Source organism: Manduca sexta, unplaced genomic scaffold, assembly GCF_014839805.1.
Source record: "Manduca sexta isolate Smith_Timp_Sample1 unplaced genomic scaffold, JHU_Msex_v1.0 HiC_scaffold_1874, whole genome shotgun sequence".
Taxonomy (NCBI): Eukaryota; Metazoa; Arthropoda; class Insecta; order Lepidoptera; family Sphingidae; genus Manduca; species Manduca sexta.
In genome coordinates this window covers 6,730-31,987 of record NW_023592782.1, presented here as the reverse complement: position 1 = coordinate 31,987, position 25,258 = coordinate 6,730, and the positions used below count along the sequence as shown (strand labels likewise).

The following is a 25,258-nucleotide window of genomic DNA, read 5'->3' as shown; positions in this document are numbered from 1 at the left end:
AGCGTATTCTGCTTTATCGTGACATAATGAAGTATCAGCATACCTTATTTAAATTCTTACAATATGAGAACGCAATTAGAGCAAGGCCAATGTGTTTCATGTTAATTAACTACTGGTGTTTCTTGCTCGCGGCTCCAGATGCTTTTATAACCTTTCCCGGAAAAAGTAATAGTCCCAATTCGTATAACTTTTCCGAAATAAAAAATACCAGATAATAAATAAATCCTGGATATATATACCAAATTAGGTTCTAAATAATATCAGCCTTGAATTATATACTGTCCCACTGCTGGGCACGGGCCTCATATATTACAGAGAGGGATTAGGCCTTAGTCCTCCACGCTGGCCTAGTGCGGGTTGGTATGTTACTTCACAAACGTCACAAACTTTCGTACATACAATAGCACTTAGTAAAACAGTAAAAATGAAACTATAATTCCCTCAATTTTTTGTTTACGCTTCTATGTTAAAGATTTCTTTCCAGGGTGTACTTATACCATGCCTCTTAAACATCTGGGGTGTAATGCTGTTTCTGCGCATCGCGTGGGTGGTGGCGCAGGCTGGTATCGGCTTGTCTCTTGTCATCATAACCCTTTCAGGAGTGGTGTTCCTCATCACTACACTGTCCTTGAGTGCTATTTGTACTAACGGACAATTACAAGGAGGTACCAGTGATCATTTTATATTGTTTACTTCGTCTGCACTTATTCCACTCGTCTATGGGGATAAGCCGCCATAAAGTACCTCTCTTGATAGCCGTATATTACCACCATTAACCAACCAAAAGCGATAAACTCGATAACTATTCTCAACCACTTAATTAAAAATATTAACAGCCCTAACTATAATTAATATAAATATATTTTTAATTTTCCTATTGTGCTTCCAGGCGGTGTTTATTACCTAGTTTCAAGATCTTTAGGAGCTGAACTGGGTGCGTCAGTTGGCATAATATTTGCATTCGCCAATGCTGTGGCAGCGAGCATGAACACAATAGGTTTCTGCGAATCCTTAACGAACTGCTCAAGTCGCACGGTGTCAAAATTATTGATAACAATGTCAATGATATTAGAATTGTGGGAGCCATCGCCCTGTTCGTAATGTGTATTATTTGCGCCGTGGGTATGGACTGGGAAACAAAGGCACAAGTGAGTTATTATATGCTAATTTTGTCATTAGCGTCAGTTATTTGAGTTTTGGCAAAATCAATGACGGGACTGCAAGTCACGTCTGCCATAAACAGTAACAAAGAGACAATACACACTTCAAATTCAGAGCTAAGAGCTTTGCATAACATTACATTGCATGCATCCATCGCACGCTAAGTATCTTAGTAGCCTGTAATTTAATGGACACAAAGTCCTTTAAACTATAATACAACAATGCTTTCATAATTCTTCTTGGCAGCAGATATATTTAATGCAGTGGTAGTCTAGCATACGGGAGGCCTGACAATAATATTATAATAAATATGTAACTGTTTTTACAGAATTTTCTCATAACAGTAATAGTATTAGCTATATTTAATTATATCATAGGAGCATTTCTGGGCCCTTTAGATGATGAGACCAAAGCTGAAGGATTCTTTGGTATAAGCTGTGAGTATTATTATAGATGCTTTAAATGTTAAAGAGGAATAAAGATACATAAGGTTTTAATGGGGATATTTTAATACCTATAATTTCTGGGTCTATTAGTCGTCTCCGTATGCTTACCGCTCGGCTCAAGAATTTAGCATTCTCTTCTCCTTATTTCTTATATTTTGTAGAGATTTTAAACAAATTGAACTCTATGTTAATAAGTATCAGAGATAAATCAACTATTTAATTTTATGAAAGCTCGTTTGTACACGCTTGAGCAATGTTTAATGTAAGTGAAGTGGGCTACATTTTTAATTAATACTTATTTCTTTTTTCATGTACAGTAGAAATGGGGACAGCGAACTGGGCTCCAGATTTTCGATACAGTGAAGGGCAAAAGCATAACTTTTTCAGTGTTTTCGCTGTTTATTTTCCCGCCGTGACCGGAGTGCAAGCGGGAGCAAACATTTGTGGTGATCTCAAGGTGTCATTAAACATTTCCCAAAATTCGCTTATCATCTAATATCTACTCTGCTTGTTTTGGCTTAGCATGACGTTGTCCATCAATTAAGATGCGTAATGTGCTGTCTACTTTTATTGCTATATTTTGAGTTACGTAATATTTTAAAAATAAATATTGTTGTAGTGATATAATCGTACCAGAATGGGAAGTGTAAATATATTTTTATTTAATAGTTGAAACCTTAAAGTTGCTAGAAAAAAACAAATGTGTTCAATCAATAACAACCAATCAATTGCATGTCCAATGGTGCTTAGAATCCAGATGTTGTCTTACTTCGTAGGAAATAATATAACGATTATATTTTTTTAGGATCCGGCGACAGCTATTCCGAAAGGCACACTATTATCTTTGGTTATATCGATAACCAGTTACTACGCCATGGCCGTGCTTTCTGGTATGGGTGCCCTGCGTGACGCTAGCGGTGACACGTCCAATCTAACCGCAGCCGCCCTCGAAGCGTGCAAACCTAACTGCGAGTATGGGCTTCATAATAACTATCAGGCAAGGTTTTTACAACTTTTGGAATAAATACATAGGCACTTTTCCTAATAGTATTATATCTATTAAAAAAAATTACTGATATTTGTTATTCAGAGCATTTATAACACTTATTGTCAACGCTGTTATGTAAATTTAAGTTAGTTCATACCTAACGGTTCCTAGGATTTTAGATGCTTGATCGCACGTTTTACCACAATATTAATTTTGCTGCATTATTGTTTTTTTTTATTGATGTTAAATAAAAATTATTCTATAATATTGATATTAAAGATAATGCAATTAATGGCGCTATGGGGTCCTCTCATCTACGCGGGTTGCTGGGCGGCCACGCTGTCCACCGCCCTGACCAACTTGTTGTCAGTGCCTCGGTTGATACAAGCACTTGGGATAGACCGGATATACCCTGGCCTTATCTTCTTCTCCAAGCGTTACGGACGACACGGCGAGCCGTATAGAGGATACGTTCTTACGTTTTGCGTTTCCCTGTTGTTCTTGCTTATTGGTAAATATATATTTTTTTATTATTTTTCAATTTTCTAAAATTATTTTAACAAGAAATATTCCACTGCTACTCTTACTTGAACATATTATGCCATCTAACCACGCAAATTTAAAATATTTTACTTCTCAACTAAGGACTTCGTAAATACCGTATGAACCTTTGCAATGTCTCCTCTACAGTGTAATAAACTAAATTGTTACTTTTTCAGCTGACTTGAATACAATAGCGCCTTTGATTACCAACTTTTACTTGGCGTCTTATGCGCTCATTAATTTCTGTACGTTTCACGCTGCATTTGTCCAGCATCTTAATTGGCGACCTACATTTCGGGTAAGCTAAGTTCATTTCAATAAATCGCTCTTTACCAGCATACACTTTCCTAATATTATCTAGTGTTATGTATTTTTTTTTCAGTTCTACAACAAATGGTTATCATTCGCCGGCTTTATAATATGCGCTATGATAATGTTAATCATAAGTTGGATTATGGCTTTAACAACTATCTTTATATTTATGACCCTATATCTACTAGTCCTTTATAGAAACCCAGGTATATTTATTTTATAATAGTATCTACAAATAAGTAATTTACATACAACAAATTAAAATTCTACGAATGTTTAATACGATGTAGAAAATGTAGTTTTACAATCAATAATAATTTGTAGTAAAAGATTTGTAATAATTGTTAACCCATTTATCAATAGTAAATATTTTTGACTAAGCATACCTTATATACAAGAAAGGATAAACACAATGCTAAAACAACATGTACTTACTTACTTTTTTGCTATGCTTACCTACTTCAATTCCAACTATAACACAATAGACGTGTATTTTTTCCCTATAAGTAGTGTAGTTACTACTTTAGTCTAGATACCATGTTTGTTGTTTTTACACACGGGGTACAGCAAGACGTACAATCCTCAGCTATTAGTTTTAGCCGGAAAACCTTTTTTGAGACCGGCTCTCTTGGATATTGCCAATCTGATAACAAAAATTGGTTCATTCATGGTTGTTGCTGACATAGATCAGGTAAAAAAAAGTATTAATTTGATACGTAAATAACTTATTACGAAGAACAGAAATCTAGAATCTCTAAATTAATAAATGCTTTTTTGTACGTCTCCTAAATCTATATATAAACGGAGAAACATGGATATTAATTACTGTAACACGTATATTTCTATTTTTTTCCAGAGTACTTTAATGTACGAAGAACGCGTAGTTCGAACACGTATTGCCGAAAATTGGCTTCGTTCACGCAAATATCGTGCTTTCTACGTTCTAGTGCACGGTTATAGTTTCGAACGAGGCGCCATAGCGACCATTCAAGCCGCCGGGCTGGGGAGACTCTCGCCTAACATTCTTCTCCTTGGTTTTAAGGAGAAATGGAGAATTTCAAGTCAAAAAGATATTAACGCCTATTTCAAAATTATTCAGTGAGTACAAAAAATATTCATCGACTCTACCTACTTCTTTTCCAGATTATCACAAAACTTACACGGATTATTATAGCTGATTGTTTACTTGTGCTAAGTATGACTATATTGTCTATTCTGCTGTTAAGGAACTGCTCGCAAACTTTGTTTTATGCCGATTTGAAGGACATTGCATCAATTGTAACTAGTATGCAGTTTGAGGGTTGACGACAACAGTTGCCATAGAACTCTAAGAACGTAGACCCTAGTAACTGTTACATGGCATACGTCGAATTTAATATCTGTCTATTTGTCTCATAATTAAGTTGTATAAAAAAGGTAATGGGTCTATTGTTTTTAGTTTATATTTGTAAATCTACCGTTGAAGACATAAGGACCTCCGGAAGTTTATTCACCATTATATTAAAAAACGCGGATGCGTTTCAGCTATCAAACACTTCACGTAGTTTTTTGGGAAAAAAATGCTCTAAACATCTTCAATTAGACTCTATTTATAATAATAATATATGGCACTGCACTGTTTTCAGCGACCTGGTATATCATAATAACGCATGTTTTTTTTTTATTTACAACAAAGCCTTTATTTTGCCTACGCGGTTCAAATTTATTGTTTAACAATAAATTACTATTTGCGTTTTTAACACTATTCCAGACATGCGTTTCTACAACAAATTGCCGTTGCTATATTTCGCACGCCCGGCACGGCACGCAAAAAAAGCAGAATTCCAACTCCATCGTTTGCCACCGACACTGATCAAGACGAGTCAAACATGCATTCAGAAGTTTTAACACTCATGAATTGTAACTCGGATACTGAGGAGGACGACACGAGCCGAAGTGAATGGACGGACAGCCAGGCTAAAGGTAAGCTTCTCCTATTAAAATTACCCAATGATTATCAAAAATGTGAATACGATATATCCTAATAAAAGAAAACAAGAATGAGACATAGGACGTTTAATTCAGTAGAAACAAAACCAATCTAGTATTTGATATTTACGCGTCGTGTATCCATAAGTCCCAATTGGGACAATTTCGTGTGTTTCGAATTCTTAATTCAGATTGCGGATACTAATAGCATATCTACCTCTTGATTATAATAAAAATTGTTGGAGGTCATCAGTATTTTTTTGCTGTCTGGGCGATTTTTTTGATTTGATTTTATTTGTCGCTCTTTTTGATCTCTAGATTTTCTTTGAATAAAAATAAAATTGACATTAATAAAATAAATGACGACTAATCTATGATGCAACCAATCTGTTCCATGCCACATGACGTAATGACGTACCTACCCATATTAAAAGCATTTGTTGTTATTCAGATATAACGATATCCTCGCTGTCGGCTGCGTCAGATTTGATAAGTGTAAACAGTTCTGTACAAGAGCCAAAAGTTACATCCCCGAATACCGTGTACCACAAACCATTAACATTTAGTCAAGTAAGTAAAAGCCAGTGTAAGTAATTTTAGCCATAAGTTTTAATACCTACTGATAAGTAATTCATATTTATAAAAATCAGCACTCATGCGAAATGCATGATGACGTGAAATGATAGCTCAAGTTTTGAACAAAATATATAGAGTGGCTTTGGTGGTCACGCGCGTATCTTAGACATGAACGTAATTTGATCGTTCTCAAACAAAACAATATAAGTATTCAAAAATCGCGCAATGCTTAAAACACAGAATTTTAGAGTATGTTATACCTACTATTCATAAATTGTTTGCTGATTCACATACATCTTGAACCTTCTCGTGGCACTTTTTAAAAAATCCGAATTTTAACACTTCATTGCGCAGCCTTATTATATCACTGGTCCCAATATATTGTGTACTGACCCCTAATACATACTAAATCTAATATTTCAGGAAAATTCCATAGATGTGTGGTGGCTTTACGATGACGGTGGCCTGAATATACTTCTGCCGTACATTATAGCACGGCGCGGTCGCAAGGAGAAGATGCCGATGCGAATATTTGCATTTACTAAAGGACAACTAAATGTACACGAAGCGAAAAAACAGTAAGATTACTCTGTACTTTGTTTTTCATTCTATTCAGATACAATGGTTTATACCTTAGTGGTGTCATATTGAAATTAATTTTAGTAATATTATTTCTAGTATGGAAGAGTTGCTTGCCAAATTCCGTATAGAATATTCTCGACTCACGCTAGTGCAGGGGAGTAGCGACCCGCCGAGTGAAGATAGTTGGGCGTTATGGAATAGTATAATAAAAGATTTTAAAACAACAGAAAACAGTGGTACGTTTATGCTTATGCAATCGAAATAGTAGACAACTGATCCATATGGTAGTTTCATATTTTAAGGTCTTAGTTATTAAGTCAATTCTTAACGCCTTAATGCTTTTAAATATCAACACAATTTTTTGCCACAAAATAAATGAAATCAGTTTCGGATTCTGTTGGGTAGATTCGATTGAATACTGACTGTATTAAGCAATAATTATTTTGCTTGCAGAAGTTCTTATATCGGAAGCTGAGCACGAAAGACAACTCAAGAAGATCACCAGGTATCTGCGTTTACGGGAGTTATTGCTGCAATATTCATACAAAGCGGACCTCATCGTCATCTCTCTACCCTTCCCAAGGAAGGTAATGTATCGAAATATTTATTTATTGGAAAACCAATTATTATACATCTACTATATGCATGAGTTTTCATACATTCATTCATGAATATTTTATGTCAATGGTCTAATATGAATGCTAATATTTAGTAATTAGTCTTAAACAAATGCATACGTAACAGGTAGATGTTTCATATTAATTACTTCATACATTTGGCCTTCATCTGACATATACACATTAATTCGAGGTTGACTGTACGATGTATTTGTCGGCTTATCCGATAGGGATCAGTCAGCGGATTACTCAGTGATCTATCCGCGGTTTTCAACAAAGAATCAAATTGTTTTTTAATTCAACGCGAAAATGGACCAATCAGAACAGTTATTTGACTTGCTTCCAAATGACTCATTTTGATTAGTTTATTTTGAATGTCGGATCTTAATCCCGCTCTATGACCTTCTTCCTGCAGACATCCCCCGCCCAATTAATATTCCTTTTGTCTTAACTTTAGTCCATTCCCCTTTTATTAAAGTCTTCTATAAATTTTTAAAAATTAATAATCGATTATGATTTTTCATATTTTATTTTATATTCTCTTTAGTTTATTTCTTTATCTCTGATTTGTACTGTATTTATTTTTTTATATTTGGAATTTTAATAATTTTATACATTCATAATATTCTTATTCTGAATCTATGTATAGTGTTTTTCGATTATTTTGTAATGCCATTGGTTTATTTACCGCTCAACAGTCATAGATAATATAATATTAGACCCATAAAAATTTACCGGAACTTTTCCTACTTTCAACTTTGACATTGGCAAAATCATCGTCTGCCAACGATGGAGCCACAATCTAAAAATTGAATTGAAACATTAACAAATTGACTGCAGCACATAACTGGTGTGTACCTATCCAAATTATAAGGTTGTCTCACTCACTCTTCGTAGCCTAACGCCAGTTCGGAATAATACGCTCCCTGCGTGGCGGTCGCACTGGAGGATAGTTCATAGTTTTAGCACTGCAGTCAAAGTGTTAAGATAAGTATAGTTTTGTAATCGTGCGTATTTGAATGGGTTTGAGGCATGCGTGTGGTTGTCGCAGGACGCGGTGTCTGCGGCGCTGTACATGGCGTGGCTGGAGGTGGTGAGCCAGAACCTGCCGCCCATGCTGTTCGTCCGCGGCAACAACACCTACATCATGGCGGCGTAGCTTGCTAGCGATGTCAAATAATACTAATAGGTTTGCAATCATTTTTGTATTACCTCAAGTATTTTATAATTGTACCAAATATAAATAAGGTTTCAATAAAACGATCACATAATATATTACAAGTTTTCTTTTATTTCACACATAGACCACGAGGGTTTTAATTTAGATTTAAAACAGAAAATTAAAATATTTACAGATACAAGAATCAACAGTTTGCTCCAGAATTAACAATTTTCTTAAACCTTAAACAATATTTAATAAGAGAAATTTATTTATTTCATAATTCAGATTTAGGGCGGCACATTTTCCAACGCAGAATTAGCTCATTCGATCCACAATAACATAGTTTCCGCGGCCGAAAAATAAGTCGATCTAAATCGATACAGAATTGGAAGTTTGTATGCTCCGAACACTTTAACAAGAGCACGAGTCAAGCATGATCACGAGGACTGAAGTGACGGTGTCCGCTGCTAAGAGATTCGTTATACTGTGCAGGAAGGAAACTTGGCCACGAGACGTCTAGCGATATGTCTGTTGCGTAAGGACGGCGATATAAACTATATTTGTGAATAGATATGTCGCTACTCTCTGAAAATATATCTGCAGCCGTGTGCCTTTACTAACGTACGTTTGATACATGACAGTGATGTGTTACAAGAAACAAATTGTAAGTCCGTGTATGTAGCCCGAGACGGGGCCTCCATGCGTTGGTGGGTCGCTCGTAATGTGGAGCATATTAACATTACTCAGTCTATCTTCATGTAAAATTTATTAGTAATTCGTAACGACGCCTAAACGCTTAGTGAATAATATAAATGATATAAGATGACAAGTCCTTCAGTCGATTATATAATGTAATGTACTCGTATTTACACGTCATTGTGGAAATGTCGTGGTACAATGGAGATGAAACCGTAGACGCGATATGAATGATTCAAGCACCTCGACCTATACATATACATATTATATATATAGTGTAACAACATTTGATAATTTCCGTCGAACATCGAACTTTAACATCCACAAAGAGAATAATGAAATATAAAACATAACTAATTTTACATAAATTACAAGCGAAATCTTCACACAGCCATACTTCTTAGAACATATAAATAAATTATAAGATTATAAATAATTATGGAAATATTTTTTGGTTATTAAAGATTTTTAATATGCAAATAAATACTTGAATTCACGAGGTTTCCTTCCAAATACCTGAGTTCTTATCGACGCTACAGGAACGTTTTGTTTATGTAGTATTTATGCTTAGGCTAAGCGCTGAACGTTTCGTTTGGACGAGGGCGCCATTCCGGTGGACTCGCGGCACGGGCTCGCCGCGGCACGTCGGCGCGACCACTTGTACCACTCGCGCCACTCGCCACACTCGCCACACTCGCAGCACTCACAGCATGCTGCAGGACGGACGCGATAGTCTTCATTCCGACTCGTCTTCATTATCGTCGTCGAAGCCGGACAGGTCGGCTGATTCTAAGTAGCCGTGCATCACCTGAAAGTTTACAAAAACGCAATGAGAAACACTGTCAAAAATGAAAGTTTTTTTAGGCAAGGAATAGAGAATATTTTTTAGAGTATCAAGAGTTTATAAAGGGGACATAGGTAATGGAAAAGTACGTATTACCAGGCTAGACTATTATTATTTATATACCATAAATAAAAAATACGCACAATGCAACTCTTATGAAATAGCAAGACAAGATTGCATCACGATAGCGAATTCAGGATTAGCGAAATCCTGAAGAACTATTCAACAAGTGGGGTATGTACAGAAAAGGCAATTAATACTTGTGTCTGCAGCCGATACTTTCTTGGGGCGGTTCTCTAAATGAGGTAGTCTGAACTTTGTTAAGTCTAACCCCACTAAGGCACAAGTGTGCGCGTTCGCCGCGAGGAAGCAACCATTTGTCATGGCACCACAGTTCCAAAGAGTACCCTTAAGATCCTTGGAGTCACGTTTTCGAGTGGTGTCTACTTTGGAAGTCGCGTGGAAACTAAGTATGTACGTACCGCGTACTCGATGATGGCCAGGTGGCAGAACACGTACTGGTCGGGCATCTGTATGGAGTGCGCGCGCTGCGCTCGGATGCGCTCCACCGTGCCGCGCACGTCCACCGCGCGCTCCGCCGCCAGCCGCGCCGCGCAGATGTCCAGCGTCAGGAACGTGCCTGCACACAACCACAGCTCCAGGACTAGCTCCACACGACAACCAAATATTCTATAATGTTCATTCAAATTCAACCTTATGGGTTTCAACATATGGTTTATATTAGTATACCATAGATTCATTACTTCAAGACGTTCAAATGTGAATATTTTGTAGCAATGAATTCTGTTGCAAGTAAATATATTTTATATTAAAATCCACAATATTATGGAATTCAAACGTGTCTAAGTCGACAATCCTGATGCAAAGAATCAGATTGTTACTCACCTGTTCGTCCTATGCCCGCTGAACAATGTACGACAATTGGCGGTCCTTTACTGTGGCCCGCCCAAGCATCTCCCAATCTGGAAATAATTAAGAAAATATTTATATACTATTTTCAATATGGTAATAAACATGAATACATATTTTAATGAACGATCCATCTGTTAATGTTGTAATATAAGTATACATATTATATGTATTTATCTGTTTTCGGTAAACAATATCGAGTGCAGTTTGAGGCGTATATGAAATTGTGTACTGTGTGGAGTATGTGTTAGTGCGCGGTACTGACTCGTGGAGCGCGCGTTGCTGTGCGCGGCGCACGAGCGCCAGGAACCGCAGCACGGGCAGCGCGCGCGCGCCCGCCCCTCCCGCCGCGCCGCCCGCGCCCCCCGCACCGCCCCCCGCGCCGCCCGCCCCGCCCGGCACGCCGTAGTCGGGCCAGCGCGTGTACTGCCCGTGCCATATGCGCCGCGAGTCCTCCGTCTGCACACAAACATTTACAAATACATTGAAAACCGTTATAGCGATATTGAAGGAACCACCTAATCTAGACGATATATCCGATAGTTGTTATAAACGATACTATTTTTTGTACATTTATTGAAAAAGACCTTTACATTTTAATACCTAGATCCAAAACCGTTATAACTGATTTCTACTGTGAATAAAATTTGCACTACATATTTCATCGGTATTACAAACAGTCAACTTATTACTGGTATCTTTAAGATAAAATTACATGTTACCCATTATACAACTTTTGTTATTGCATGTTCTAAATAATTCTACGTTAAAGATGCGCTACAATAATCATAAAGATCACGTTATAAATAAAAGCTTCTTATAAACGTTTATAAACAAAAGTGGTTTTTGTTAGTTAATAGACAATACAATTTACATTCATCAAGCTTTACTATCAACGTAACATTTAACCAACCCTCAAATCCGTAAGCAACAAATGTGTAATAGTAAAATCATCTTCTTGGTCGATGGCCTCCGTGGTGACTGCGAACCCGCCGTGCACTGCGCGTGCGCCGACGCCGAGCGGCCAGTACTGCCCGCACTTGACGCGGCCGCGCTCCATCACGCGCGTCGTCATCACCACCACCAGCGTGCCCTGCTCCCACACCATGCGCCAGAAGTCGCCAAACGTTTTTGGCAATGGACCTGTGACGGAATACCTCGTGTAAAATAACTTACAATAAACTAACACTAACCATAACAAAGATACTAATTAATAAATTAGTCCAATCACATTACCGGCGCCAGCACGTTTCAAGGTTGGGTCAACTTATTTTTATTATTTGTGGTTAAGTAACTGTACTAATGACTCACTAAGGACAAATTTGTGCATATAAAATTAATATTAATTATTATGGACAATTTATTTTATATTAAAATTATTATATTACCCGAAGAAATCGTTTGGACTGTTTTGGTAAATTATCACTACATAGTATAAAACAAAGTCGCTTTCTCTGTCCCTATGTCCCTTTGTATGCTTAAATCTTTAAAACTACGCAACGGATTTTGATGCGTTTTTTTTTAATAGATAGAGTGATTCAAGAGGATGGTTTATATGTATAATAACATCCATTAAATATTGGAGAAAGACTGTTATTTTGTTATGTTATACCCGTGCGAAGTCAGAGTGGCCCGCTATGCTTTTATATACAACGTTCACAGTTTTTCTGTAGTGTATTTAGTATCAGCATAGCACCCGTGCGAAGCCGGGGCGGGTCGCTAGTAATCAATATAACATTTAATTTGAAAACCAGCACATACCAATACGCTACTATTACGTTAACGCGGCTTTAATGAAAAAATTGTCATTTCTTTTTCTTTTAAAAGCTCATATTGTTTTATTTTTCCATAAAAAAATTAAAGATTTGTATTACACAAAAAGCTCCTTAAAGCGGCGCCCCTGCGAAACGGTGCACTTACCGTATTTTTAGATGCTAACTTATCGAAAAATGCTAACGAATCGAACATCATGTTTCTACAATACATTATCTTTACTTTGGTTGATTACATTTTTTATTACTTTAGTTTTTTTTTTCTAAAATCATAATAAAAGTGTCACAAAAATTTTTGATCCTCTCTTTTCGTCTCTATTGTAAAGTTGACATCCTTTGACGCAGTGTTAATTGGTGATACAGATTTATACAAATTTAATACAACATAATATAGATCCTGTGAAATTACCAAGGAAATAGTACTCTGAATGTATAGCATCGATTTGTTTACAATGAATAGGCTTCCACGCAAAAACAAAACATACACATTTAATATAAATGAACACGGAGCGAGGTCGGCAGTTTAACATGAAAACGTTACACTTTAAAATGAATGTCTTTTGTATAGCCGTTGACACATTATTACCTTCGGGCTGAACGAAGGCCGGGCTGCCAACTTGAATGATAAATTAATGTTGGTAAAATTCATGAAAATTTTGTTCCAAGAAACAGAGTGGTGGCGTGGCGGCCCGTTTGTTTACCGGCTCGAATCACCCTACATCGGTCTGTATGTACATAATTGCGAACAATTCGCGGAACCACGTATTTACGTCATATGGAAATTATACCGTTCTACGTAACGCGGGATCAAAGCCAAAACATATTGCTACGGAGAAATTTAAAAAGGGGAAACGTGTACACCTACACAAAAGAGGCATTTGACATGACAATAAACTAAATACCAAACAGTTAAAAATGCCATTACGTACTTGTCAAAAAGAGTATTTTGAAACGCAACAAAAAAATTCCCTGCCGACGTACTAATGGAAATGTCACAGGAGCAAAATATTAAAGAAGTCGTAAATTTTGCAAACCATTAATTTTTAACTGGTGGTAGGTCCATCATATGTGAGAGTCCGCGAGGGTAGGTACCACCGCAATATCTCTTTCTGCCGCCAAGCAGCAGTGTGTAGTCACTGTTGTGTTCCAGTTTAAAGAACATCGTAGCCATTGTAACTAGTAGCCATAATAAGATTTAACATCTCATGTCTCAGAATAGCGAGCGCGATGAAATACCGAACAATACTTTGTAATTCATGGTGTTTCTACTGTTTATGAGTGGTCGTATCGCTTACCATCATGCGAAAGGCAATCTCGTCTCGTAATTCAAAGCAATTATTTATAAAAACATTTTTAAACAACCTACTCTAGGCACATCGAACAGACTAGACTTGTAAACAGCCATTGACTCTGGATCGTAGTCGCTTGACACAAACGTATTCACAAAACATAAAACTACTATAAGTTAGACAAAAACTTTGCACATTGACGTACGAATCACGCAACTATTTGACCGATTGAGAAATCGGCACTGCGTAATAGGAAAAGTTGGTGTCGTTTCCCCAGAAAAACTAGTTAGCCGACCGTGACCCAAGTTTTATTGATGCCGCCGGCCTTACTTCGGGACACTTAATGCGATCCGTCTATCGTGACATAATTTGTTAAGAACTTTGACAGTTTTTGTAGTCATATTTCTGCCCTTACGAGTACAGTAAACCGTGTCAATATACTTCCAACAGTGAGATTTTTATTATAAATTAACTCGTCTTTTGTATATATGTAAAATAGACTCATAATTTAATTGCTGTTAAATGTGTGTTAAATGTCATACGCAATTCTATTATTTTCATTCTTGATATATTGTGTAGAATTTATCTCATATTAATCCGAGATTCGGGTAACGTATTCGTAAAATTTGTGTATTTATATATCATTTTTATTTATTTTAATAGACGGCAACTAGGCACGGCAATAAAGTTCGTGTTGTAGCTAACGTAGAGTCCATTTTTGCTTTCACAACCCTCCATATTTTCCGTGTCATTTTTCATGCTGCTCCGCGAAGCGAAATGACGCTCATGGCTCATAACTCAATGCGAACTGAACACAATGTCCTTCCGGTGCTTTATTTGTTTATCATTAAGGTTTACTACGCGCAAAAGAGCACGGTTTTTAAAAATAATAAAATGTAAAGACCTTTAGAATTTCTTTAATAGCAAAATGAGAAAATGCGGGACAGTCATTACGTCATCACTTCACACCACTCCACGTTTATATGGAAAACTCATTTGATGATTCTACTTAAATAACATTTTATAAATAACCCGTTATTCAGCGGAGACCGCGAGTGTGTTTCGCGGTACAAAGTTTATAATTACGAACATACTTGCTGATTAAGGCAACATTCAAATTCAATTTGTTCAACACGCCTAGATTGCTGTAATATTATGTTCATGGAAAAGGAGCAATAATAAATATAGTAGAGTATATTTTGAGTGTTTAATAGTTCTTCTCTATCCACCAGGACTAGGATGGGTCTTCATTATAGGATTAAGGTTGTGTAAATATTAAAAATGAACAAACTACACAGCGTAGAATGGACATGACTACAGTCAAACAAACGATCGCAAGTTCAGTTCCTAACCTAGAAAAAATATAGAGAAACTTGCACATATTTGTATTTTGAATGGACGTTGTGAGACCAACAAGTCTGACTTTCGGCTATGCTTAACACATTTGTTATTTGAAAGGCAGATCAAGACATCGAAGCATTACATTTAACAGGCCGGCATAATTATGTCGACTGGCCAGGGATAATAAATCATCTCTCGTCAGCCAACACTACATCGATTATACACCTTATTCCATTTACCATTAGATACAATAGAATTAACAGTGTCCCGAAAACCTATTTATTAAATTCATGAATATAACTCACCCTGTGTACATATATACGCGTTCTTCTGCTTGTACCCGTCTACGTAGTTCGCGTTGATGTAGTCCGTGGTGGGGTCGTCGGGGTCTACCTGCGAGAGCACCACCCTCGAATGGTCGTAGCACAGTACGTCCGTGTAGCGGTTTTTGGCTAGATTACTCGGCAATCTGGAAATAACAGGGACATAATTATGTCTTGCCCCACATTATGTGAAGTGTAATAAAATAATGCCTCGGTGGCGTAGTTGTACTGCATGCGCGGTACGACAACGCTCTGAGGTCCTGGGTTCGAATCCTGGGTCGGGCAAAGTGATATTTCGGTTTTTCTGCTCAGTATCAGCCCGGAGTCTGCAATTTGTGCCCGATGTGGCGATAGGCTCTCCCCCTATCACATCATGGGACGGAACACATTTGGTGAAAAGTGGGTGCCTTGGTTGCGCCTCTGCATACCCCTTCGGGAATAAATGCGTGATATTGTGTGTGTGTGTATGTGTAATAAAATAATGAATATCGGTAAGTTACAAAATTATTATATGTTAAGATTATTAGTGAATGAATTATTAAATAAATAAAATAAAATGCTTTACTCATCATGGAGGCGAACATAGTTGCACTTATGATAAGTAAAGGTACATAAAAATATTTAATTATTACTTGGATAAAGTCGCTTATATTAACTAAAGACATTTTATATTGGACATAAAATAAATTAAAGTTATTAAAATTTGTTTAACATAATGTCTGTTATGAAACTTATAAGTAACAAAATGGTCCATTCATGACGATACCGCTCTATGCCGCTCTTTTTACAGTGCACTTATTGTGCAAAATGCAATGTACAATTCCCCATTATTAACCTCTATTCATCGCATTGTTGCGAAATGTCTACTCAACATTTTTCAACAACTAGCATTATGTAAGCTGTGAATGAAAAATGTTTTATAAAATATCCATGGTATGAAAACTGAACCCACAAATTGCCGTTATTTACTCAAACGCTATCATGTTTCATTAAAATTTATCTGGCGCGAAGCGTAATTAATTCATTATTATCAAATAATTACTGGCAATGTTCAGCATTATCGTTGTTTTCCATTAAAAAATAATTAGGTGAGGTCAAATATACTATGATTTAATCACTTATAGATATCATTCATTATCGAAGGGCATAGTTATATTATTTTGAAAGCGTGATATACGTAATGTGTACTGGCAGACACAAAAGTAACTGAACAAATGCAAAATTTCAAATCGCTTTACACTTTTGTGCACGTATCAACAAAAATAATATTGCGATTGTAGTTAATCTCTGAACGAAGATTAAGTTTTTAATTCGTTTGGCTACTTTTGTGTCTGGCTGAACATGATATAGATAAGGCCGATTTTCGTGGAACTAAAATACATATAAAAACCAACTACTATACCAAAAATCACACGATTTAATTTGATTTGAAGGGTAATCATGTATTATCAATCGGCGGTTTATCTTGACGCCACTCTACATAATATCAGGTGCACCGGAGAAATGAAATACAAACAAATAGCTAGGAAGGTTGAATAATAATTAATTAACGTTCCCTCTCACTAGTCTTATATTAGGAAGTATATATGAAGTGCACAATTCAATAGACATGTAAAGTGTAGCGTGCTGAACATTATGAGGCAGCACGTGCGCGAGCGAGTGACCAGCACCAGGAGGTATAGCGATATATATACTTTTGTGTGTGTATCGCTATGTATGTGTATTAGATATATGCTAATCGTTGCTTTAAAGTTGCAAATTATAGTAACAATATATTGCGCAAGAACTACCGGATGCGTTAACACTAGCGATAATATTTACTTAAATAGTTCTAACACATCTGCGAGTTGTCGAAATCCTGTAAGCTTCAATATAAGCAGAAGTCACCTTGTCGTGACTGTTTGTACACGCAAGTTTTCATGCTATTCTTAACATCGCTTAAGGTTTTTTTGCAACTGCGCTGGCAGCACTTTTATCTACTACTACAAAAGCGTGAGTGTGTGTTGTTTTGTTTAAGTAATTATAATTATACATTCAGCAAGGTTGGCGGCTGTTATGGTATGGTATCGTAGTGAGTGTAGTGAGTGTAGTGTGTGTTGTTCGTGCGGTACTGAGTACTGACTTGGCGTTGTGGAAGGTGCCGTGCGGCGGGCGTGCGCGGATGTCGTCGTACTCGGCGGCGAGCCCGCGGCGGCCGAGCGTGCGCAGGCGCGCGAGCAGCGCGGCGGGCGCCTCGCCCCGCGCCGCCGCCGCCGCCGCACTCCTCGTCCGACAGCCCCGGCGACGCCTCGCCCGACGACCACGTGCCGCGCGCTACCGACACGCAACATAAACAATACTAACCCACTAGTCTCGCACTACTAGAACAACCATTCTACCTTGTATTGATAGACCCTAAGGAATGTTAAATTTTGATCAAAACTCATTGCACCTTGCATCTCGACAACAAGGAAGGAGGAAATAATTATAAGGATAATAGTGAAATGTCATGATTCCTGAGAGGGTTAATTTATTCCTTATTTCACGAGCCTATAAATGAACTGCTACAAACTTGTTTTAAACTATTTTTTTTTTCACTTCTCACTTTATCATGTACTGTAGTCTTTACCCTAAACTGATTGAAAAGAGCAACAGTTTCTTGCCCGTTCTTCTCTGGTGAAACTGCTTTCCGAGCTGGTGGTGGTAGAGTTAATATTGACGGAATCTAAATAATGTATAACATTTTACAGATTCAAATAAATCATTTCATTTCATTTCAAGCAACATGCAAAACTCAATGCCGATATCTTTATTGCATTTTACAATTATAACTCATCCAATGCACTTAAAGTTCAATAACTACGAAAATTAATATTGACTTTGGCGCCTGAATGACATACTCGGGAACAGTTACACCTTAGTGTTCAAGGCGTAGAAAATTGGCAATTGAATATCCAATATACATTGTTATATCCGAATCTATCATGAGATTTAAACCAATTCCGGACTCACTCAACAGCAATGTTGTTAAAACGCGAAGCATCATCGGCTGCCGGGACCTGACCGCACGCAATCCCACTTTACCAATTTATTTTTATGTTATCCGCGATCGGTCGTCAATTCGCGAACGTTTATAACAATCGTAAAACCATTTTTATCGATTATTTGCTGCCACATTAAATTGCTACAATCGAATGTACCAAATTCAGATTTGTCAACGTACCACCAATGCTACCCTTGCGATGTATCAAAAACTGACCCATTTAAATGTTTAAGCACAGATTTACCATTTTCACAAAATAATAATAAAACAATAGTAAAATGGAACCAAAAAAACAAATAATGACGTTTAGAAACGTAACACCGCGTGACATCAATTGTCAATTTGGCAAGCTTTCATTTTTGTCTATGCGACAAAAGAGTTGAAAGAGTAAAACGTATTTAAACAAATCATCAAGGATATCCGATTAAGTATCGATTGTATTTTTTCCGTGGTGCAAACAATGGGCCCCGTACAATAGGGTGGAGCGTCAATTTTTTTTTTTATATTTTCGATGTTGAATAGCACTATAAAGTTGCATATCACACTCAATTTTATAAAAAAGATATTAAAAAAAATATTGGAACCTATTTTTAGCCCTCTACCGACGATTGAAGGTCACGAAAAATCGTCAAATCGAGATATTTTTAAATATATCATATAGCAAGAAGTGATTATTTCTTATATTGTTAGGTAACTCAAAATACCTTTAATAACTATATTTATATCTATAAATAGTCCGTACATTGAAAACTTAACAACTAAGCAATAAAAACACAACATGAATACGAACAAAATAAACTATAATTACGGTTACAAGAGAACATATTGCTTTAATAATGGAGTCAGGATCACCCTATTTAGGGCTTATAACTACGTTGTGTGGTACAGGACAAGCCATAGCGGATTCAATACACTTGTTTTTATACTAAAAATCATATAAATTTGAACAATTCGTTGGCTATTGGATGCGACCGAACTGCTACAAAAACTGGTTAGAAAGGTGGGGTGAATCGTTTCACATTTGCATAAAATAAAATACTTTATTTATCACGTAGGCAAACAAAGTTACACTTATGATACGTCAAAACAATGTATAAGAATAATTATAATTATTATTTCTAAATAACAATTAAAATTAATTATATAACTCTGATCATTTTAAATTAGGGATAAAATTTATAATGAATACAAGGTACAAACCGAAGTAACTAGCTCGGCGGGCAGGTAGGGGGAAATAAAAGGATAACGCGTTCCTCACCGGCGAGGACATGAGCCCTAATCTAGCTAACCTACCAGCCTTTTACTAGCTACCTAAGTCATGACTACCCGAAGAAGAATGGCAGAAAGGAACTCCGGGCTTACGTTTGTTATTAATTGTTCAGTACATCTTTTTTATTTTGTTTCCAAGTCTTTTAGGCAGATCATTGCACTGGTTTATTTGTCTACTACATACGAATGAACTATCCTTTCGCGAATTGTTTGTAAAATTAGATGGAGCTACCAGCAGCTCTCAACTCCATTCCGGGCCAATAGGGAAAGCGTTGGAAAACTTTACGGATCTTCCTGTCACTGAGTTTTTTGCTATACCGTCAAACGTGCCTGTTTTTCTGAAGGAAACTGAAAATAGTCTGTTTATAGATCAGAAATTCCAAATGTGTCAAGCTATAAGTAGCGGCTCATGTTCTCAAGGCTTGTCTAACAGAAATCCAGGAAAAATATCTCATTCAAGATGTTTAACAACGGCTAACAGAATCTTAAGACTATACATAACGTCATCAAACCCTTCTTCTCAATTAATTAAATTCATGTAATACCTTTTAAAACTTTATGTCCCTGTCTGGTTTTATACAAAGAAAGAAAGTTCGTTTAAACAAGGACGGACCCACATCTACAAATGAATAGAATTTTTTCGATGTTTGGGCGCTGACTTTAAAAAGATATTGATCCTGTTATACAAAGAAGTTCATTTTTTGTATATCCTGAAAACATACTTTTAGCAATGCTGTACAATATCCGGCCACATATAAAATTATTGGGATTAAGGAGAATAATCGGAGCTAAAAAAAATCAACAATCTGGGCTAAGAATATTTAAAGTTCCGAAGTTAAACTTTGAGTCCAAAACCATACCGATATGATTATTTGGAGCGAATCACATGTTACAGATCCTCCGGTGCTAATGAATGTCAGTGACATGGAATTGAAAGGTCTGGTGGTATCAAACTCCAATGTAATGATGAAGTTGCCGGATTATCCTTGTCATACACAAGCAGTAGAGCGATGTGTAAAGATGGTCACTGAAGCATCAATTATGGTAGCCGGTGAAAAGGCAAGAGATGGATTTATTCGATCTAACATAAAATCGCGCGCAATTATGCCATATTTTGAAACAAAAAATACCATTTAAAAATACACAAAAAATCTGAATAATTTACGCAAATTTTCAAAATTTTGTTATTTTTCACTTTCAATTTCATATTGATTTTTCATGCTTTTCCCTCAGTAAAGAATTCAGTTCATAGTATTAGTATTTTATTTTAAACTTTACGCTAAAATATAATAGATTACCATTTTTTATGTTATATTGTACTGATTTAAAAAATATCTTATTTGGTGTATTTTTTGAAAGTTTGAGCTAAGGTAGAGGGCTAAAAAATATGTCAAAAATTAAATAAAAATATATTTACATATAATTTTGCCATATGCAACTTTCCGCAGGTGTTCAAAAACGATTTGATGACTTTTTTTTCTCCATACTTTAACGCTCCACCCTACCGTACAATAACTAGGGCATAAATCATAACGTAAAAAGTACTTTATCCAACACTAGGTTTCGCCTGCGGCTCGGTCCGCCTGATTTTTTTTCCGGGATAAACGGGAGTAATGTAGCTTCCTATTAGTGAACAAAAATCTTAATCAGTTTAGTAGTTCCTGAGACAATCGCGTTAAAACAAACGAAAAAACTCTTCAGCTTTATATATCAGTATAGATCATCCCGAAAAGTGCTACGGATTGCCAAATATCACACAGAACATTTTGGGATTTAGGTAGTTTGGCACTAAGCCCATAAATTATACTCACTGCTAATGTCTAAGTCGTCTTCATCTCCTGAATTTATGTGTCGCCCTTTCATGTCGCCATTATAGCCGTGTGTGTGCCTGCGGGACGAGAACAGAACAGTCAACACGACCGCGCGCACAACACTGATCCGCGTATTATTGTCAAATACAACTCAAGCATAATGGAATTGTTGAATTAAATGGAATCGAGTAACGTGAGAGATATGGAGTGAAACTGTTATAGGCGATGAGGGTCACCTCAAGGGGCTGGGGTCGCAGGTGTACGGCGGGTCGCCGCTGATGTGCATGTCTGTGTTGTCGCCGAGCCGCACCGCGTGGTCACTGGTCATGTCACGATCTCCCTCGCGCTCTATTATACCTGCCACGAGCAAAACAAACAAATACCACTTCAACTAATTTATAATACTGAACGACATCAAAATTGTATTAATATAATATTAATCAAATTCAGGTGGTTACATGCAAAATAGAACAGATTTAAAATATTTAAATATAAAGTCCACAATAAAAACATAATGAAACAATAATGGACAAATATTATTATGTGACAATGAACGAGGCGACATTAACAGATTGTAAACCTACCCTCGGAAATATAAAAATGGTGAGTTGAAAATATAAACACGTGCCTCGACTGCTTATGAGGAAATAACATTACACCTGTTACTATATTTAGGGATAAACAGTCGCCTCTATCGGGATTAGACGTGAAATAATCAGCTTTTCCCGCTATCTAGTAATTAGTGTCTTATTTAAAAACAACTGATTGATAGCTTAATGCGATGCGTGAGGAACTCCGCCTATTGTTCAACGCCAAAAGGGAAGTCAGTAGGCATCGCGTGGTGCGTGCCATCGGCGCATAGTAAACGGCAACGACCGACCAACTGTAGCACCCATTTTAGCTTCCGTTATAATTATTTTGGACATGACCACCGATACGAAGTCGAAATGCATATCCATGCCATCTACATCGCATTTTAAAATCAGCACAACGCCTGTACACCATTCATTTGTTTTCATTACGTAATTCACGTCTCGTAATTGCCGGGTTATTCCCCGCACAGACGCAACGTCTAATTATTATTTTTATCGTGAACAATAGTAAAAAATCTTGTTTCACAATCTTTAGTGTATCAGTCAAACATTTATATTTTAATGGGCGATATTGTAACCTTATTGTATTCATTCAAAACACATTCGTTGTATTCGCTTTATGGGCAATCATTTATCGGCCAAACTTGATAATTGATAAGGTGCTCATTGATTACGATAGCGCGTTGATAAAATCAAGCGTCACAAATATGAAACAACGCTGACAGCCAATTTTAGATAATATCTGTAGTAATATTGTCATGTTCCATCAATTATAATAACGGTACAATGAACTGACGTTATAAATTATTCCTTAATCATTATGTAAATGTCGCTAACAATTGGCAACGTTCCTTTTTCGAAAAATGCTAATGAATCTATTTATAGCATAATTTTTCAGGTAATATTTTAATCGAAGTTTAAATACCAAAGCAAAGTTATGCATACACGACAGAATAATAAACACACGTCAAGACAAAGCTGATTTATCAACATTCATTCACAAGGGATTCATTCATTATAATAATTTTTTGTTAACATTTCATGCAGTCATACATAGTCCACACATATTGTACATTATTAATAACCTCGACCCGGTACAAACATAATAAACATGCAAGATTACGATTAGGTAAATGTTATTAAACATTAAACAGCGCGTACTCACCATTTTGGGGTTTGACCGGGGGTATGTGATTGCTGATTACATATTCATCGATGACTCCGTCTAATTTAGAGTTCTGTATGTTATTCGTGTAGCAGTTTCTGCAATGTTCCAACCTGGAAACAACACGCACGTGTTTATAGTGTAATGAACAACATTGAACCCAGAGTGTAAACAACTACCCACTGTTCAAATAATTACTTTTTAGGACCTATCAATTCCGGCCTTGTAACTATTATATGTAAGATACGAATATTATAGCATCACGCCAGTTTCCCTTTGTAAGGGTAAGCAGAGAACACACCTACATTACACCAGCTTTAATAAGATCCGTGTAATAGGAGCGATCGGATTGCCATAGTGCCATAGTTAAAGAATTACAAGAAGTGGTTAGTACCTATTTGTTTACATTTGTGGAACAAGGCCGGTGATTACACTCTAGTGTGGGGCTTACTGGCATGTGCATATCGATGGATGGTCACGCGAACGCTCACTCGATAAATATCGACTGGCGACGCTGCCATAACGGGGTGTGCCAACCGGCGAACTTCGTCGCGTTGCTAACCGCCACCAATTTATGACAATTCCATAATACATAATCGATAGTGTTCGCGTGTGTGACATATTCTGGAATCGTTTGACAGGATAAACCTAAAAGTGTATAGAGATTTGTAGTAAATAATCTTTTCTACAAAAATCTAATTGCCTCACACTAACTGAGGCAACAGTCGCAAAATAAAAGCTTTAGGCTCACTGGTTACACGAAAATAAAGTAAACCTGATAATGTTTCTATATTACTAGTCAGCGCGTATCTAATTTGATTCCGTAAGAGTTTAAAATAAAAACCACTGTCTTGGAACTACCTAAAATTATTTTCCAATGTTAGATTATACATATATCAAAATATGATTAGCTACTCGCAGTATATTCAACTTGTAGATTTCTATTATATCACAGGAACATATTATACATAAATAACTTCGGCGCGACATAGCGACCATAACTTACCAATGAATAATTTAAAAGAATTCTAGATCCCCGAGGAAGGGAACCGTGGAGATAAGAGAAAATAAAAAGAATAGAAAACTGCCGTTTGTCCCTTATGCCTACACACAATGGCGAAAAAACATACGACATTTACCATTTATATCTACTCTAGCAACCCCACAATGTGTATTCGATATTCATGTAGACACACATGGTTACTTGGAATATTGTTTTCATAGTTTATGGGGTAATCAATATTTTACGGAAAAGCTTTATTCAAACAGAATAAAATTGAAAACATCTGTGTCGTAATAATCGCGAAGAGCTGACTAGTCATTGTGACATTGTAGCGAATATAGTAATCATAGATCATCATAACTGAGCATGGGTACTTAAAGGAAATTGGGGAGTGCAATTACAGATAACCAGATAATAACTGACAATCTATGAATCATTACTGACCTTGGAAAAAAGGAGGGATTATTGCGAAAACTAACTTATAACTATGAAACACTCAAAAAAGTGTGTTAAGACCATTTTCAGCAAGATACCAGTGCCACTTTTAACCAACCTTAATATTAAGGCTATATAACAGAGACATAGCTGCGTACAGAATCAATATGTAGTAACATTTGTTTATATTATAGTGCTCACCAGGCAGTGTGGTCGGTGTCGTGCGTGCCGCCGAGCTGCCGGGGCAGGCTGGCGCGCGGCACGTGCACGCCGAGCTGCGGCGCGCTCACCGTGTGCACGCGCTCGCGCAGCTTCTCGCGCACGAACAGCCGCAGGATGCGGAACGGCGCCTTGAACCACAGCGGCGCCGTCACTATTAGCACCTTCTTTAACTTCGCCGGGTAACCACC

At 36.9% G+C, this 25,258-nt stretch overlaps 2 protein-coding genes across 2 annotated transcripts; one reads left to right on the top strand and one right to left on the bottom strand.

Moving 5' to 3' along the window:
• The first annotated feature begins 448 nt into the window (after positions 1-448).
• On the top strand, positions 449-8,474 carry LOC119191745 (bumetanide-sensitive sodium-(potassium)-chloride cotransporter-like). The gene is given in 18 exon segments (XM_037445613.1): positions 449-665; positions 890-1,006; positions 1,009-1,148; positions 1,490-1,598; positions 1,925-2,064; positions 2,413-2,604; positions 2,875-3,106; positions 3,315-3,436; positions 3,521-3,656; positions 3,741-3,745; positions 3,983-4,141; positions 4,307-4,548; positions 5,201-5,412; positions 5,870-5,988; positions 6,418-6,572; positions 6,673-6,812; positions 7,030-7,163; positions 8,245-8,474. Coding segments are annotated over 18 exon segments (2,664 nt in total). The 5' UTR covers positions 449-463; the 3' UTR covers positions 8,353-8,474.
• Positions 8,462-25,258, bottom strand: LOC115452499 (tyrosine-protein phosphatase non-receptor type 9; the record flags this gene model as incomplete). Its single annotated transcript, XM_037445612.1, is given in 12 exon segments — positions 8,462-9,859; positions 10,378-10,535; positions 10,802-10,878; positions 11,091-11,284; positions 11,739-11,968; positions 15,533-15,696; positions 17,673-17,788; positions 17,790-17,863; positions 21,653-21,729; positions 21,889-22,009; positions 23,411-23,523; positions 25,050-25,258. Coding segments are annotated over 12 exon segments (1,605 nt in total), but the record flags the coding sequence as incomplete, so codon positions are not given.